Below are 19,447 nucleotides of genomic sequence, written 5' to 3'. Positions count from 1 at the left end.
CAGAATTTTTACAACTCTGCTGGGGTGGGTGTATGGAAAGGGGGCAGATACCCACTTTGCCCACTCCTTCAAAACTTCTATGAACTTCCTACAAGTTTGAAGGAGCAATAATGCAAACATGACAGATGGAATGGATAAATCACTCGCTTCAGAAAGCTACTTACTGAATAAATTTCATATATTCCTTTACGACCTTCATCGCACTCACGACGAACCCAATGTCGATTGAGGTAGGCACATATCCCATTCAATACTTTGCTTGAAAACCTATAATCTTCCCACTGTTGAGTGTAGAATTTCAGCACACTCTCATCCATCAAATCTTCACCATCCTAAAATAACAGTTTGCCAGTAGCATTGGGTAACTTTAAGGTACAACCAAGACATATAATGGTGTACAAATTGACTGTGTAATAAATCTACACCATGCCATGTATATCCAGGAAACATTCTGCTAATACATTTACTTCTACATTAATAAAGCATAAGACCATTATGAGACTTAGAAATTAACAAACTGGTAAAAAAATACACAGCACAGACAAAGTTCCAGAAGACACTCCTGTCCCTTCTGTGGGAGAGAGCAAGAGGGCACCACATTAGAAACAGAGAGTAACATTGATGAGCACGCTAGGTAAAACATGCCAGTGCAATGGTAATGCATTCAACGTTACAAACTCCATAAAATATAGCACCCACTCCCACTGCTGCTACTTGGGGAGCTGAAACAAGTGAGCGCAGATGGGGTCTTCTCTAAGACCCTGACAGGTAGTAAATGGAATCCTGCATTCTTGGAAATGAGTATGGTATCATACTTGTTCTTGTTACAGAAAGAAAAAAAAAAAAAAGCAAAAAAGAAAAAAAAGCTGTAACACGTGGAAGTTCAAGTATTCTTCCAAAGCGGACCACTACAGCTTGAATGGACAAGGGAATAAACCCAGGAGTGTATTCTGGATAAGACCTCAGAGACCTTTATGCAGCTTCATAAATTAATTACATAGTAGACTTGACAGGACACCAAGAATTCTTTTATTATTGCTCAAAACTAAAATCCGGAAAGTTAAAAGCATGGTTCCTCTCCAAAAATAACTAGGAACCATTTTCTTACAAAGCAGCCCGACATCCAGCTCTATTAATAGTTGATTTACTGAATTAAATTGATGGCTACCATCAGGTATTTTCAACATTACAGGCAACTATTTTTGCAGCATTACTAATATGCTGGTTAATTGGTTAAAAAATCTAGCTATTCTTGTTCAAGACAAAGGACAACTTAAGATTACTTCTATAAAACACAGAAACGCTGTTTTGGCTTGAAGAGGCAAAGCAGCTCACAGATACACTTAGCTACTGATCCATGCCTGAGGTGAAGCCTATAAAACACACTCACGGCTAACGGAGACGAAAGCAAATTTCAAGATCATTCCATTTATTTCCAGTGGCTGCATACACCTCTAGGTTTGTTGATACAAGCTTTTCTCTACCCAGTCCATATTACTACTACAAATGCAGACTGATCTAATGTCCCATCTTACCTTAAGGAGATTTGTCAAGTAGTTCTTCAGAAATTCTTTTAGCCGTTTGTACAATTCCAAGCCAACAAACTGAGCACCTCCAGGTGTCTGGCCCTTTTTCGATTTAGAAGGCGGTACTCCAGCTCCCCGTGCTTGATTAGACTGGTGTACACTAGTACAGTAGTTATAAACATGACTGACAGGGAAGTTAAGGAATATGTATGTGCCAGCACGACACATTAAAAATACAATTAAAAACAATACGTTAATTTCAATAAGTCATTTACATTCATAAAAATATCTTAACCATAATACAAGATGCACTAGCCCACATAAAAATCAAACCAAAGCTAAGAAAATGAGGTAATTTTCAGCAGAAATTTCTCCAGCAGAAATGTGTCAGACTGCCAAGTGCACTGCAAATACTGACGCCAACATTAAATTTACCTAACGCTTACTTAATAAGACCACCAAGAAAACAAAGCAGTGGAATTTGCTGATAAGATTATTTTCAAGGTTTAAATGTAGTTTATTTGATGTATTATATTGGCCTTCTACAAATATATAAGCTTTCGTTTGAAGAGGAAGAAATTTCAACACTAGCCTCAAGCAACATTCAGTAACTGAAAACACAGAGGATAGTATTTTTACATTCTTTCAAACACAATCCTTTATAAAAGATTTGGCCATTTTACACTGGCAGACAGGGGACAAACCTAGAAAACAGCAATGGTGAGATAAACACACTCAAATGCACACTGTAAGATGAGATTTACCAGTTGCAAGCTACAAGTACAATCCCAACATTTAAATATGTGGTAGCAATAATTTTTCCTCTTATACTGATACAGCCTGGAAGACTTGCTGTATCTGTTAACATTTCAAGAAAACATTCTGTTTTCTGATCTAAACCATTCAAATATTCAGAATTCTTCCATAGTAGTAAGTGGAAGTCGTATTGCTCGAAACACTTCAAATAAGAAAACATCCTGAAAGAAACTGCACTCCGTAAACAAGGAGAATAAACTAGCTTGGTAGCACTCAAATTCGACTTGATATGGACTCAGATCTGACAACAAAAATTACCCTAATGACTCACCCGGCAAACGATTGCCCAACAGGAACAAAGCTACTGAGCACTCACACTTCTTCTGAGAGTCCGAGGACAGGCTTTGGAGTCACATCCCTTGTTAGAGAACATCCTATTAAGCAATCCAGAAGGTCTAATTTGGTTTTAACTTGTGTTTTAACTAATGGGCCAAGCTTTAACCACTAGACAGGCTTCCTCCACAGTATGCCACGTATTAGGAAATTAATACGTTACTGAGATTTGCCTTCTATTTTTCCATTCAGAAAGACCAGCACAATAAAATGGAACACATCAGCACAATTAAATACCAAGGGAATTATAAACCCTAAATATATAATGTATTACAGTCATTATGAAGAGACTTGCTTCTAGTATTTAAACAGTAAAGCTCAAGCAGAAAAATCTCTTAAAATATCCAGTTAACTCCCCGGCAATTACTTAAAAAAAAAAAAAAAAAGCTTCACAGACAAATCAACAAATCATATCCTTAAACTGTGTTTAAGGATGAGCATCCTGCATGCCACCAGGAACAAGGCTCACAGTCTTAGTGTCAAACTGAAAGGAAAGCCTGCTCACAGTCTATACTCATGCACTTGTTCAGAAAGGCATCACATTCTGTTCAAAAGAGTAAATGCTCTTTGCCTAAGATTAAGCCTTTTTGACAACATACAGCATACGTGTATTTCTTACATTACCTCATCCAGGTGCCAAATAATTAATTTCCCACAACATCAACCAATAACATAAAATCTTTGCTTGTGCTTAGCAGCTGAATTTTTATCAGCCTCTTATCTCAATCAGCCACTTATTTCCTGGACATTAGTGATTTCTTCCAGCTCCTAGACATTTGTTTGTTCAACTTTCCTGGCACTGTTGCTACTTTTACCATCTATATTTGACTTCAGAATTCCCTGTTCAAATGAGGAATGCCACACAGCACAGTTTTTCTCTAGATACAAAACTTGCTTTCTTTTCACAAAGAAGAAAAGCAGGGCTTACCTCACAGTTTAACATTAAAATAGTTAATAGAAGGTCCTCTGAATTGTGTATGGAAAGTCTCTCCATCACGATAGGATGGAGAGAAATTTCATACTGCCTGATGAAAATATTCTTTCTGTTCTTCAAGAATAATTACAACAGCCTTCAGAAAAATAAAAGACCAAGTTTAAAAGACACAAGCCTTTTTTTAACCCCACACATTATACAATTAAAACGTTCCTTGTAAACACTGAGGGAGACCGAGACCTTCTGTCCATGTCTGACAGTAATCAACTCAGAGTTGAAGTAAAAATATACCAGTAATGCCCATCTTTACTTGTTATTCTGGCCTGAGTCTTGCTAGTCAAAGTGGCCAAGACAGCACTTTTGAAATGCTCTAGTTTAGTTGTTCTGTGCAAGTCAAACTGAAGTTAGTTTGCCTGTACAGAAGGCATTTTGCAAGCGTAAATAACTCTTTGACATGTTATACATAAAAGAATGCTCTCTCACACTTTGTTTACAATCTGTGTCCCCATCTGCTAAAGCCAACCACTGACAGAAAGACTGACATATTCAAAACAAAATCAGACTTGCACTGCTTACTATGAAGTACATGACAGTTCATCTGAGAATCACAAGGGGAACGCTATGAAAAGAATTCTTGGTTGCAGAAGGCAAACTAATCCCCTCAAATGCTTCGTATGCTGGAAGCCATATACATATCCAAACAGCTATTAGAAAATATTTCTGTGGGTGTTTGCACAATTCTGCAGAGCAATTTGTGTACTACAACAAGCAGAGAAGTTAATTCATCAATAGAATACTTTGTACCACAGCGAAACTGCACTGCTCCCCAAGCTTCTGGCTGCTGAATTTCAGATTTGGCCCAGAAAACAGACAAACCACCTACAGGAGTAAAAGATCAAGTTCAGTCTCCTTTAACTTCTACACCTTCCTTACAGTGAAGGAGAAATGACATTTACTTACCCAAATTAAAATTTGAAGTAGAAGACCACAAGGAAGTTTATAAATTGATTCACCATTGTTCTGCTTAAGATGAAAAATCTTTTTCAGAACTGGATTCTTCTCTGAAACTCTTCAAAAAGGCAATAGAAGAAGCAGCCAAAGACAAATTAATTTTACCACCTTTGTCTTCAATGTAATTTACACTGCTTTTGACAACTTTGACTCAGTTTCTAAAGCCGGACGGTGCAAAGGAAGAAAAAAAAAATCCCATGCTGCCACACCATAATGAATTTATGGCCTTGTAGGAGATCATTTCCACTGAAAGAAATGATCCTGACACACAACCCACCCAGAGGGCTTATTTGCCACCTGCTTTTCCAGTAGCATGGGTGTTCACGCAAGCAACCAGTGACTTGGACTGGGGAAATGACTGCCGCTACAGCTAACCGCTGTCCCTGTTCCCAGATCCTTTGCAGAGCAGATCTGAACTTGTGTGTCGACACAGGGGAAGTGAAATAGGCTCTTTCAGTAGTAGTGCATATACTTTTTGAGCAAGTACACCATCAAAACACAAGCTTGAACGTGCCACGGTCGCCTGTAATCTACCCTCCACCCCAGAAAAGTACCAAAATACTCCATACAGCATTTTTTTCCTCCAGGAGAAACTACAAACAGAAATTATGTGAGACAAGTATCAGTTTTGTAATTCAACACACAACAGGAAAACACTCAGATTTTACACCAATGGGTACAAATTACTCAGTTTGGCATGAGTCCCTAATCTTAATTTTTTTATAAAGAAAACAGTTCTGCTGAGGTAATAACCGATTCCCCTTTCAGGAGCACAGCTGGGTGCCCGCAGTTTTTCCATTTGGCTATGAAAAATTAACATAACTGGGATAAGTTTGCTTGATGAACAGATATGTAAAATTAAAAGGAACTGAAAGGGAAGCAGAATAAATACAATATAGCACAAAACTACAGAGTAGAGAGAAATGACAAAGCAGCTTCTGAAAAGGAGCGAGCATGCAACAACAACAAAAGCTGAACAACTCTCTAACCAGAATTTCTCTCATTACTTCTAGTCTTTTTATAATAGAGATCAGTTTTAGGCATAAATTTGCTGTTTCACAGATCTTACGCAGTAATTAACTCTATGCTGATTGCTCTGTCACTGCAACAGCTGGCCTAAAGGAACAAGTTGAGACTAATTCCACTTTTGTCGAAAATTTGTCAAAATTTTTTTCCTAGATTACACTAAAGGTACACAAGAGCAACATACAGAAAGTTACTGAAAATACTTATAGGAAAATTGCCAGGAAACATTATGGAAGTTGTGTATTCCTGTAAAACCACTTCTAATACAAACAATACAGCTTATTGTATTTGCTAGAGAACAACTTTACATAATTTCTTCAAAATTATTAAAGCCATTTCAACTCCTGTGTGTCCAGAAGATTAGACTGTGTGAACCTTACAAAACCACCTCATGCAGAAGTAAAGCTGCTAAGAGAAGTGGACTTGCCTATGTGACTTTAACGTTTCATAAGCCAAACAGATGAAGGAATTTTGCACAAAATTTTGAAATGAGGTTGCCAAAAAGCAATCACTTTTCAGAACAAGTACTTTAAACACCCACTTTAGCTTTGTGGGGAGCAGCAGTAAAACAAAACAAAAAAAACAAACAGAAACCCTCATTCTTTTCAGGGAGGTACCAGCAAAAGCCTATGTTCAGTTTGTCATTCAGTAAGGAAGGGTTACCCCGAGAAAGCATTTCAAAGAAAACAAACAAACAAAAAAATTAAGACCCTGTCCCCAATCCCACACATTCTCCATTTGTTTTTCAATATATCCTAAGATCAATTACACATTTGAGTCTTCAGATTAGATACAACTGCACTGTTAAACCATCCCCATTTTAGTCAGGGGAGGACTGAGAGAGACTGAAGGAGCTATTACAGCATCAGCCACACAGCTGCTACAAAAATCCAGGCATAACTGAGCAGACACGTTTCTACAAGTCTGGGATCGGAGAAACTTCCAGCAAAAGCCATCTGAAGACTAATAGATAACTTCTTGTTTCCCTCTTCACGGCATAAACTTGAAAGAACTCACACAGAAGCACCGAGTTACAAGGAAAACACAAAGTTTTAAGGCCAAATGCATATACAAAACGTACAGTCTTCATGCCCGGAAGTGTAAGAACCACCATAACTGAGGTTGCCTTTAAGTTTAAAGTTCTTTGCATTGACAGAAGTTGGTTTTGTACAGAATATTCTTGGTTACTATAAAAAGCAAGCAGAACATCAAGCGATCATTGTGGAGAAGAACATAAAAAAAGGAACTGATCACACTAATATAAACACATTCTGCACTTCTTTCAAAATGAAGCAGCAATTTTGATAAATATGCACAAAACCACACAATTATACCTACCTTTCCACACAAGGAAAAGTGTATTATGTACCCTTCAAACATGTAAACAAATATATTTACTTCTACCTTTGTGTTCCACACAAGCGCTAACTAACATGAAAAACACTATGAAATAGCATATTGAATATAAGCAGGATTAATACTAGCAGAGATTGCTTTGATGTATCCAGAGTGACCTTAAACAATTTGACATTAAAGTGAAAGGATGGCTTAGAGTGAAAGAATCTCAAGAGAAAGTGGAACAGCTTGAGGTTTAAGAAGTACATGCCCTACCACCCCAGTACCTTTTTTGTACAGAAAAAGCATAATAATCTGTTCAGGAAAAAAAACAAACCCAAAAATGTACCATGCTGCCTGGTAACAACAGATTAATGTGATCAGAAAATAAAAGACTCTTCACAGTTTTAACATACACCTGCTGATCTGAAATCCTACTAAAATACAGGAATTCCAATGAAAGCCACTAGGACAAGGACTGCAACAGAAGCAACTAAAAAAGACCTTGGCAAATGGATGCCAAGAGAAGGGCTTCACAGTTTTGCTTGGGCAACACGTACTACTGGTGCTGAACCTATCCACAGGTTAAAAAAAGAGTTAAACATATTTATACATTCTATTGTATGAACAGACATATTATCCTGAGTCATCTGGTAAAAATTTAAGTATACTACACTTAATTATTTCATGCTTAACACAATCTTTTCCTTTACCACCAGCTAATAACTGAGAAAAAAAAACCCAAAGAGACAAATCCCAAATTACAAAAGAGATTACAGTAACCTTTTGTGATGTACAATTGTCTACATTTGGTATAATGGATAATCAGTAACTACCACTTCATCAAAGTTATCAAACTGAATACACAATAAGCAAATTCAGAAACAAGGAAAAAAATTTTCATAAAATAATGAAATGTGACAAAGCAACCTACCTTTTACCTAACCTTACTTCAAAATACTTAAAGCAATTACTTTTGATAAGAACTACTGTGGCTAATAATGGAACAATAATATAAAAAACATTTGTAAAATCCAATATAAGGGTGTAAGACTTGAGCAAATTTTAGTCATAATAAATTCAGCCATTTTACTTCAAAGATTCAGATGAGAGCTATATGACAATTATGCCAAATACAACTACTCAAATGTATTCTATGAACTGTTGAAATCAACAGTATGATTTTTATGTATACAACATTAGAAGAATTTGAAAGTCAATTTCGACATTGCAGATGCACTTTTTAGTAAAACAACCATACCTACCATAATACTGTATACTCTTCTTATCAATTAAAAGGTTTTAAGATACCTTCATGTAAATAAAAACCTTATTTGTTATAAATTAATGGTAATCGGAATCTTTAAGCAGTGTTATTTTTCCCAACTGAATTTTCTTTAAATATTAAAACTGGACAAAAAGGTTCCTCTGTTCTGTATGGGCATAAATTAACTACACTGTCTTAAAAAATTCCTTAAAATGCTTCTCAGATTATATTTTGTAAATCAAGACAGTGAAAACATGAGTTTATGCCAAAAAAAGTCATTTTGACATTTCAAATGAAAGTACACACATATGAAATAAAAACCCACCACTAAGCTTTCCATTCACCAACCACATCTGGAAATTGAGAAGCTGATGTGCGCTTGGAGAAAGAAAATAAGAATTTCATAGTTATTCAGCTTTTTGTGTAAGCCACTAAGAAAAATTATGCTAGTTTAATAAGTTTAATATAGGGCAGGAAAGTTGTCCGATAGTCTAGTACCTGGTCTGAGAATCTGCTTAAGATACATAAAACAAGAGTAATGAAATCCTTTCATTCTCTCCACCACCGAGTTTAAATCCAAATGTATGTAAAATCCCAACTCATCCTCTCAGACCATGAAGCCTGAGGAAAATAAATTGCAGACTCATCATACGATTAGTTTGGAAAATGGGCACTTTGCATGAAGTAGAGAGAATTAATTCCAAGTAAAGCACCCTCTCAGGTGCAGTGTACCAAAACTTGCTGTTGTCTTCCTGAGTTCCAGGAGTGACTGATTCCTGAGTGACTTTATCACTGCTCTAACATTGACTTTCACAACCTAGTCCTGTGGCTAACAGCCCCCAAACTAATTGCCACTAAAGGAAAAATATGGTAAAAATGCCCTTCCCTCATAATATTGGTAATGCTGCTAGGTCTACCATTCCTAGAAACGTAGTTAATCGTATTGACTATTTCTCTTTTCTGCATGAAGTCAATGCTTGGCATGTAATTCTATGCTAGCTTGCAATACAGCCTGTCACAAGATATTATTTACAATTGCAGGAGCTACTACGCTCTTCAGTACTGGAATTTAATTAATATCTGGGTAAGGGACAGAAAAGCATTCAGATAAAGGATTTCATTTTCAAGAATCTCACACATGGGAAAAAACAACAAAAAAAAAACCAAAGGAAAAAACAAAACAACGAAAACACACCACCGCCACCAAAACAGTCTCATCTTCCACAGAAAGCACCAGTCTAAAAGAATTGTTTCTATATGGCAATTGTAAATTCTCAATAGGAAACAAAGAACATACCTCAGAAAGTAATTAAAGTACATTAGTACATTGATCTTCATAACCATGTAAGGAGTCATAAATAAAAATATCACAACTTCCATAAAGGACTGCTTTTCTGGTTAGGTGCTTTGGCACAGCTGGCAGGGCAAAAGGAATCACAAAGGTATATGCAGTACTGAAAAACATTTGGTAATCATCTGATCTGACAAAGAATACACCCTGCAACCAGGAGCACAGATCAATCTAAATTAGAAAAAGTCGGGATGAAGACCTTGACAACCATCATTCAGAAACAAGGTTTCTCAGTTCATCTCTTCAGTATTATGACCTAGAAAACCCCTGGAATAATCAACCTCTTTCTTCTCCTGCTGGAATGAAGGAAAGAAAACCACCTTAAGCACAAGCTCTGGCCTGACTGAATCCAGTGTCTCACAAAAAGAGACACTCTGAACAAAGAAAACGAGTGGACGTAGAATGGAGACCCAAACTGTCTGAATTGCATAACTCTTCCAATTCTTTCCCAGATTCACTTGAACAAGGCACAACAAAAACTTCCACATGTCCGATCAATTTCGACTGAAAATTCGATACCAGATATAGCACTATATACAGGTTTGCTTGTATGCATGGTTCTCTTCCCCTTATAAATTAGAGGGATGAAATGGAATCCACTTCAGGAGCAACACTCTGACCAAAAAAAAAAAAAAAAAAAGGTGGGGGAGGGCAGAGGGGGAACAAAGGAGGATGAGGAAATGACTGAACTGTCCAGTGCACAAGATTTCCAAACTGCTGTCACATCCAGCATCCTTATGAGTAGGGCTGATGTCCAGACCAACTACAGCTGCAGCTGAGACTCATCTGCATCTCTTCTGCTTTCCAAACCAAGCTGTTTGATAGGCAGAGCTTCCTGAAATAAAAGTCTGTCAATCTACTCGACTTGCTGTACACAAAGACTGAGCAAAAGTGTAACAGATACTGCATCTGAAAAGGATGTAATCTTTTAAGCACAACTTTTGAACATGTGCACCTGGTATAGGATGCGAAGTGCATTGTCATCTTCATAGCAGATTAAAAACTCTTAGCCTAACCAGTATTAAATATTCTGAGTTATCAGACTACTAAATTAGTCCACAAATGAAACCCAACCACCAAAATCTTCCACTAAATTAACTCACTTATGAAAGTAACAAAAACCATCCTTAATTTCAGATCAAACAACTCCTTTAAGCAGCAACAAGAAGGAATTGAGCACTTAATAGACAACATATCCCTTTTACAGCTTCATTCCAAGAAGATTTGAGAACATCAGAAGGAGAGGAAAAAAAGTGTTTAAACATTACCATTATAATAAGAACTTAGTCTTCAGCTGCCCTGCTTGACAGACCTCACAAACAGGAATATATTAAAGGCACTCAGAAGAAAAAACTCTCCCAGAGGTTCTACTGCATGTCAGATTTCTATCAGACATTCAACTTTCACAGACTTGTTTCATTCAGTCAAGAACAATGCTGAACCTAGTACTGCAAGAAATCAGTCATTTTAAGTCTCAGGAAAAGTTCTGACCCTAAACCAAATGTTATTTCATCTTCCCATCACTATTAAAGAAGTATCCTAGAAACACTCAGCAGACTGCTCAGGGCTTTTCCCACCCCCCTAGGAACATGGATTTTGCAGGCACAGATAAGATCACACATCAAGCCTGAAAGTACATCGACTGAAAAAAACCCTTTTTTATCTCCTTAGGAAGTCCAGAGAACTACAAAATTAATTGCTTTATAGCCTTAAAGCTCTTCTTTCTTTTATAAAACTTCTGTCCTTTCAAAATAATTAACACAGTCTAAAATTTGATATGCAATTCCAAATCAGTGCCAACAATAGCTTTAGACATTAATTTATGTATCAGCACAATAGCCTTTATTAAAAAAAATTAAAAATTCATAAAGAAAAACAGCATAACTACTTAAAGATAGAAATGTATTCAGTCATCATTTCTCATAATGTATGTCCACACACTGCTGTACCACCACCTTCTTAAGCAGTCCTTACTCTACTGAGCAATACAAAGTTAGAAGAGTGAACACAGAACAACAGATGCAAAACATTTGGTGGTTCCTCACCAAATCCATTTACATGCCACTTCATAGGTAGAACACAAAAGAAGGATTTCTCGCTTTCCAAACAAAGCGCTGATGTCAAACACTGAAGCTAAAACACAGGAAGAGGCAAATCCCTCCTTCAAATTAGTTATAAAAGATCCTTACGCACTACCTGACAGAAACAGGTTTCCTACGCTCCTTTAAAGAGTACACACGTACTCTTCAGCACACACGTACAAGGATGAACACAACCCCTTATAACAACTCCCAGAATGGGGAGATGCTGGAAAATTTCAATAGCTCTCTGATGCAAGCCAGGAATTCAAGAGACATCCACTGGGTGCATTCTCACTCCAGCTGGAAAATTGTAAAACCAACTCAAGTACTACTCTGAGGAAGTCAAGAGAAAAATTTTCCAGGTAGCCAGACATTATTACCAATAAGACCTGCAGCATTATGCCAGAGACTAACATATAAAGGAAAAAGAATTTCTATTTTCATTTGGTGTATTGTGGACTCAAAATTAGACCTATTAATAAAATCACTTTAAACATCTGCTCTGTCAAAGATAATAGCAGTCAAACCTGAAATTCAGAGGTAGCCATAATTACGAAGACAGTTTTCCAGACAACAGAATGTTCCTGCTTATTTGCCAGTAAGATTAAACAGAAAAGGTTAATCTTCAAAATAAAAATATATTCTTAAAAGCCACTAAGTCAAACAGTTATGAAACAATTTTGAGTTTAGAGAAGTAAAAAGCCATCCCTAATCTATTAACAATGAAAGTACTAACTGCCTTAGGCATTAGGATACGTGTAGAGTTCCATGTATCTGGATTTTGCCATACTTTGTCTGGTGTAAACCTGTTGAATTCCAGCTCTTAGGTCATCCCATATCTGGTCAAGACCGATCTGTTTAAGTCCATGCGGGTTCTGACTCCTATTCGATGACATTTTGTACTTCCTGTAAAGTCTTCCAGTGCAGCAGCCTGAGATCTAGTTATTCCTCCATCAGAATCACAAGTCAAGTAACATTCTAAACTCAGTTCCAGCAACTCAGTAAGATATTCTTTACATACAAAGAGTGATGTTTCCCAGGAAGACAATCTGCAAAAGGAAAAGAAAATATACATGTTATATGACAGTTCAAATTCACTCACACTAGAGAAAAAGACACAAAATTAATGATTGCATTGGAACATTTTCATTTACACAGATGAGAAATCTACGATGAAATCTGAAATACCAGAACCAAGGAACATAATTTTGCAATTCAGCAATCCACTACAAAATGTGATCGCTAGTGCCCACATCTGCCCAAAGCCTGTAGGTACTTAGGTGGGAAGAAAGAACAACTAATGAAGCACACAAAACAAAGACTGCATGATTCGTGGCTGAAAGAGTAAGAAACTAAGAAAACGCACTACTCCCATGGATGCTTAAATGCACAAAGTTGGGGAGGTAGTGAAAAGATGGTTATCAGTTCATCAGCCTCGTAAAACGACAGAGTAGGAAAACAGTCACCTGGAAAGGACTACTGAGAACGTTAAGCAGAGAAGATCCATTTTTACACAAGTCCTTAAAAATATTTTGCATTTTTAACATGTTTCATCCACCATAGCAACAAAATTGAGAAGATACCCCAAAATGACAGAGGAGGTAACATGATTTAAAAAATTAACCCACAAATAACAGAGTTGTAATAAGTTAGGACCAACTTACTCTTACTGCAGCCTTTCCATGTATAAAGGGGGGGTTATAAGAAAGATGGAGAAAGACTTTTTACCAGGGACTGTAGTGACACAAGGGTTTTAAACTGAAAGAGCGTAGATTTAGACTGGATATAACAAGTTTTTTACAATGATGGTGATGAGACACTGGAACAGGTTGCCCAGAGAAGTTTTGAACACCCCTGGAAGTGTTCAAGGTCAGGTTGGATGGGGCTTTGAGCAACACGATCTAGTGCAAGATGTCTCTGCCCAAGGTTGGAATAGATGATCTTTAAAGGTCCCTTCCAGCCCAAACCATTCTGTGATTCTGTACCCTACAGCCCATTCACTGAAATACTCAAAACACAGTGAAACATGATCATGTTTTGCCACGCTTCTTTAGACAAGAATACAGCTTTATGATAAATCTGTCCTGTAATGGAGCCTGCCAGCCAAGGCTTGCATGAACGCCTCCATAATTTCAAGGATAGTATAGCACGCGATCTGATAAATCCTATTATTTGGTTTTGACCTCTGAGCAGCAGAAAATAAAGATATTCCTTCAGGATCTGACGTATGTCATAGGTGCTTTTTCACAGCCGCTTCTAGGCTATTGCACGTTCCACTCCAGGTCTCACACTGTTTAAAAGATTAAGTATTCTGTTATAGCCCCCTGGCCCTTGCCCCATTATTTGTAGGACTTCTCTTCTCCCTTTTGTCCTTGACATTAAAAAGATCATCTAAGATCAAGACATATCTTCAGGTTTTTTTAGTCAATGACTGTCTTACTGCAGCAACAAAGAAGTTACCACTCCTCATAGTCCTTTACTATCCATCACCCATAAGCATTTCAATATCAAACTCTAAGTAAAAAACACCAAGAAGTACTTTCATTATGTCAATCTGAGCAACAAGTACTGTCTCATTTCAATCAGACATAAACTGCTTCTGTAGCTAATTTTTCTTTTTACGTGAGCAACAATTACTTAGAAGATTAGACGGAAAAACAAGGATTCAATCAATATATATTAAAACATACATTTAAAATTCAACCTTGCCATTCTTTTTCTATAATTACAGCAAACTGGTTATTAAAGACACATGGGAATAATGCATCATCATGCTGAAGTGTAATACAGATCATACCTTGCTTGCATTTAACTTCTTTAATTTCTGGAAATCGACCCTGCTGCAGTACTAATAATGACAGACTTCCACGACTGAGCAGTGAAAGCCAGAAAGAACAAAGGTCTACAAGTGGCCATTCGTCTCTACTGCGGGAAACACTCTGTGCATGTTACACACCCATGATCTCGGACTATGATCCTAAGTCAGCATTGCAATAAAAAACAAGAAAATTAATTTGATGTCTACAATCCAGGAGAGAAGAAACTTTTTGCTTCCTTAAATCAGGTACTATTTGAACTCTTCCCAGAAGCACGAGAAGACATGGTTATGAATCTACAACTCTACTACGACTGCAGTACGTGTAAACAGTAACTGACCATTACTCTCATATTAATCTGCAAAAAGCAAGTAGCCTAGAATTAAGAGTGCATTTTAGCAATAATATTTTGGTGTAACTAATACAAAATACTTCAGTGCTGTATAGAAGTTCGTAACAAAAAGCCAACCCCTTGCTAGCTAGCAGAAAGCATAACCATTACAATAGTTCACAACTGGGCCAAGGTCCCTTCCCAGGCAGTCCAGAGAGGTGCAACAGCCAGGGCTCTTACTCAGACATCTCTCCTGGCGTCCATAAGAGGTAGCCACCCTTCCATTGCAAGCGTGTGGTGACCGGCTGCCCGGCGGATGTGGAGTTTCCCCCTCTATGACAATGGAAATAAAATTTAACTTCTCTAATTAACAAGCTCCTAGTTTTTATGTACCGTGGTAGATCTACAAATACAAACCTTTTCCCAGAATCTTTTAAACTCAAGGTGTTCCTCATTCACACTGTACTGATTTTCCCTCCCCTTCCCCTAAAGTAACCCTCTGTATGTAAGTCAGGATGTAGCCATTAAGAACAATGCCATGAGAAAGAACTTAATTTTGATTTTTATTTTCTTATACAGTCCACTACATAGATATATTCTTTATAAGGAATATATTCCACTGCATTTGACAACATTGCCTCACTATCCCTTGGCTGGCTTCCAATTTAAATTTCACAATTAAAGACATGAATACAGAATGATAGCATCATGTCACTAACTTCCTAGACTCAAATAATTCACTTCTTCCACTTAGTTACTTGTTAACGCAGTTGGGAAATGGAGCAATAAATGAATAATGCTATGAACGATTACTAAATTTTTTTCAGATTTATTCATGGGCAGAAAAATAAAAAAGTAATTATTAATATATTACCTTAACAGGAGTAAAGTTTCACTACATAAGAAAACTTTTAAGTACAGAATCATATTTATGAAAGCAACCATTTGTACTTAGTGGTTAAACTAACCTATAGTGTTACACGTATAGAGAGGGGAGGGGCAAAACAAATCTTTGTTACTCAGCACAGCTGTTATTATACACAAACACCCAGTGAAAATATGAAATTCTATTTTATGTGAAAAGCGTAAGTGTAGTTTTCAAAATTGGTTTTGTGATTCATGTACAGAAAACCTCTCCTAGGCACACAAATCTGGAAAGTCTAGTCTGGTCCACAGCAGTTACACTGCATCTCTTTACCCAACCTCCCAATTGCTAAACTTATAAAGAGGGAGAAAAGAGTTTATAAGTCTACCATTTCTCAGGGCCCGGGCTGTGCACAACTGCCTCCCAAGAACCATTAATAGCTACAGGTGAATTAAAACCTGAACAATAAGTCATAACCTTCGCATCAGTGAGATTTCTCACCTTCCAAAGTGCTGCTGGCAGGACTATGCATAAATCAGTCTGGAACTGACCATCACCGTGCTTTCTCGCCCAAACAGATCAAACTTGCTGGTGACCTGCTTCATGGACAGGACACCTGCCCAAGTTGCAACATCTGCTCTGTAGCTCTGGACCAGAGAACCAAGAGTTCATTATATCTTCAGGACCAGCTATATTTACATGAAAGAAAATTAATCCTGCAGTTTCCAGCCAATAAATACACAATTTGATGCAGCAGTATAATGGTGTTCAACTCCATCCTATCCTTCACCCCTGCATTTGAGCACTGCAATTAAAACACTGTCAAGCAAATCTATCATTTCTGCCCATACTAATTGACAAAAGGAGGTAATATTTCTGCCAAAGAAAACTGACATTCCTGCCCATGCCAATTGTCAAAAGGATGTAATATTTCTGCCAAAACTTTAGAACAACAGCCCTGAAGGGCAGAGTTTTTGGGGGAGGAAACATGACATGACACACCTCATATGCAAGGAAACACAGTGCATTGGAAAACAGTGGGTTTGTTTTTACTGATCGTCTAATAATAAATGGTATTTCTTCCAGATATCCCATCTGAGGAAAATGGTGTGTATTCCAAGTGAGGCCTATAAGAAAATCTGAAAGTTAACCCTACTTTTATCTATAAAACATAATAAAACCCACTGGATTTACAGCATCTCAAACCATCTGTTGGGGCAACTACCTCATTTTTATGTCCCGATACAACATAACTTTCAGCTTCACAGCTCCAAGGTCTATGCATCACCTGTTGTCCTCCCACAACCACTTATTTCTCAACTACAGATTTCAAGATAGCTTACTTCAGTAATTACAGATAGAATTTGAAGTTGTCAGCTCCTTGGCCCGTTGAGGTCCAGAGCAAGGTGGTTTTCCAGATGACTCAAGGGCCCAGATAGCATTTTTTAAAGACATAGCAGAGAAGCACACCATCTAGACTCAGTAACTTAACAAGTATTTTATCCCTTGTCTAATTTCAAACACAAGGAGAATGTTCTTGTCACGCCTAATAGCATGAGCTAAGGTGACCAGATTTAATCATACTAAAACCAAACACATTAGGGAAGAGAAGCAAGTTTCACTCATAACCTGTGGTGGAATGAATGCCTTTAAAAATAAGTTCAAAGACCTTTAGTGTTACGAGGCTTCCAAAGTTCACAAGTGTGTGTTAAAAGTCAGAATTTTACCTCCATACACTGCCTCAAATCCATTTTCTAAAACTGAATGCAAATTTCCTGGTAACAAAAATACAGTACAAGTTCATTTGGACACTGGCTGCAGTTTGACACCTTTTGTAAAAATTGGTGCAGTCACTATGTTCACTTAAATGGCCACTACAAGCAAAAGATCAGCCCTCTGTGCTGAAAAGATAAAGCATAATACACATTTAATGTTCTTTAATGGCTTCAAAAGACAAGAAAAAGGAGCAAGTTTAATACAGCCATACACCTAAAAATGCAAGCTGAAATTCCTCTTGCCAAACTCTTTCCTCCACGCTTTTCCAGCCTTAACTCCTCTAACTTACTTTATCCTGCTCTCCTGTTGCTGTATTTCAGCAAGTCTGATCCAGAAATTCAACAGATGCTCTCGTATTCAGCAAACAGCAACACTCCATAAGGTTCCCAACCAATTTTGTTCCTTCAAAGTCTCTGCTACCTCCACACTGAGCCAAGGCAACCATTCAGGTTATTTACCCAAGATATGCAATACTGATTGAACCAACGCCATACGACACAAGCACACAAAAAGTATATCGAAAAAACTAAAACAGAAGCACATTAAACGCTACCTTTGTTCTAACACAAGCTGTTTGTTTGTTTGTTCTTACGCTATTTTTAAAAAAACTTAAGATACTGGATGCTGGTTTATACTCAAGCTCACATAAATTTCAAAATCGCTATGGTTGAAGTGACTCTAAAGTATTACCATATCAAAATATTTGGCAAAGTTTTGCCTTACAATAAGCATCCAAAGGCATATCTATTGTTTTCAGTGTTAGGCTTGACACAAAACATACCAAAGAAATAAAACAAACCCCTCTCATAACCAAAGAAGTCAATTTATTATTCATATATCTTCTCTTACCAAACACGGACAGTTTCACAGACAGGATACTGCAAATGATTCATCCTACAAACCAGGCTTAAGATTCCTCTCGAAGTCAGGCAAACACACACCTTTGAAAAGACATGTAAATGCAAAGTACGGAGTTGAGAACAACATACCTCCCTCCACTACTAGTTAGCTTGTAAGATACGACTCACATGGTTAGTGCAATATAAGCACTGGGGCACGGTTGGGAGACATTTAAAATTTCTCTTTGCTTTCACCTTTTACTTCTTTGCCTTTACAATTTATAAGTTATTTCTTGCAATTTTTTTTCCAGGTTAAAATGGATCAATTAGGATTTAATCCTAAAGGACACAACCCCCATTCTTACATACATTTATGTTTGATGGAGTGGAAAGAGACAAGCGAAATAATTCTACTTTGTCCCTATAATCACTTGCACTCACAATTTATGATATCAAAGACACTTTTTATATCCAGGTACCTGAAAATTCATCATTTTGTGTTTGCCTTCAGTTGAGGTTACCATTATGAGCTCAAAACTATAATGTAACATAGCTTAGTTGAGCCATGGTCCTGCATGCAACATTTCACACCACTGAAATTTCTGTCCAGAAGTATTTCAGGTCACTAAATACACAGACTATAAACTAGGCAGACAGTTTATGAATGTGAAGTGACCCAATCCTTAAAGCAAGACTAGGAGCAAGCGTAATGTCCTTAGCACTTTACATGCTACAGCTGTGTAATTAATCAACATTTGGAGAATCTCTCTATAGCAGACGTTTCCACTGTGCCCCAGCAAAATGAAACCACAACTATTGTAAAAAATGGTTATTCCAGAAATCATATCAGTACCAGAAGAGAAATATGAGAATCTTTTCTCCCTTTTCAATATCAAAGATATTTAAGAGACAAATTATGCAAATTACAATGTTCAGTTCCTCTGTATTATTACAAAATACGAGTTACACGTAGCGTGAAAAACTTTAGTTTATTTTCAAGAGAGTTCTATGCAGTTCACTTTATTATGACAAAGAGGCAGATGTATACATGTGTACACTCCTCCCTTGCAAAAGCTGCCTTTTGGTGGTAAAAGCATTCTGCGTAGCATTTAAGAAAAAAAAAAAAAAAAAAGCAGTTTC

General features: G+C 37.2%; 1 protein-coding gene across 1 annotated transcript in view; it reads right to left on the bottom strand.

Annotated features, from left to right (window-relative positions):
• CUL1 (cullin 1) overlaps nucleotides 1-12,734 on the bottom strand; it is a 37,883-nt gene extending 25,149 nt beyond the window's left edge. The window contains exons 1-3 of the mRNA XM_009895038.1: nucleotides 12,437-12,734; nucleotides 1,536-1,710; nucleotides 165-332 (exon numbers count right to left, since the gene is read on the bottom strand). Of these exons, the coding sequence (XP_009893340.1) occupies nucleotides 165-332; nucleotides 1,536-1,710; nucleotides 12,437-12,576 (483 nt within the window). The 5' untranslated portion in view covers nucleotides 12,577-12,734. The remainder of the gene's footprint in view (nucleotides 1-164; nucleotides 333-1,535; nucleotides 1,711-12,436) is intronic.
• Nucleotides 12,735-19,447: the final 6,713 nt, after the last annotated feature.

Source organism: Charadrius vociferus, unplaced genomic scaffold, assembly GCF_000708025.1.
Source record: "Charadrius vociferus isolate BGI_N301 unplaced genomic scaffold, ASM70802v2 scaffold101, whole genome shotgun sequence".
Taxonomy (NCBI): Eukaryota; Metazoa; Chordata; class Aves; order Charadriiformes; family Charadriidae; genus Charadrius; species Charadrius vociferus.
The sequence above is the reverse complement of the archived record's forward strand: the minus strand, read 5'-3'. Positions and strand labels throughout refer to the sequence as shown.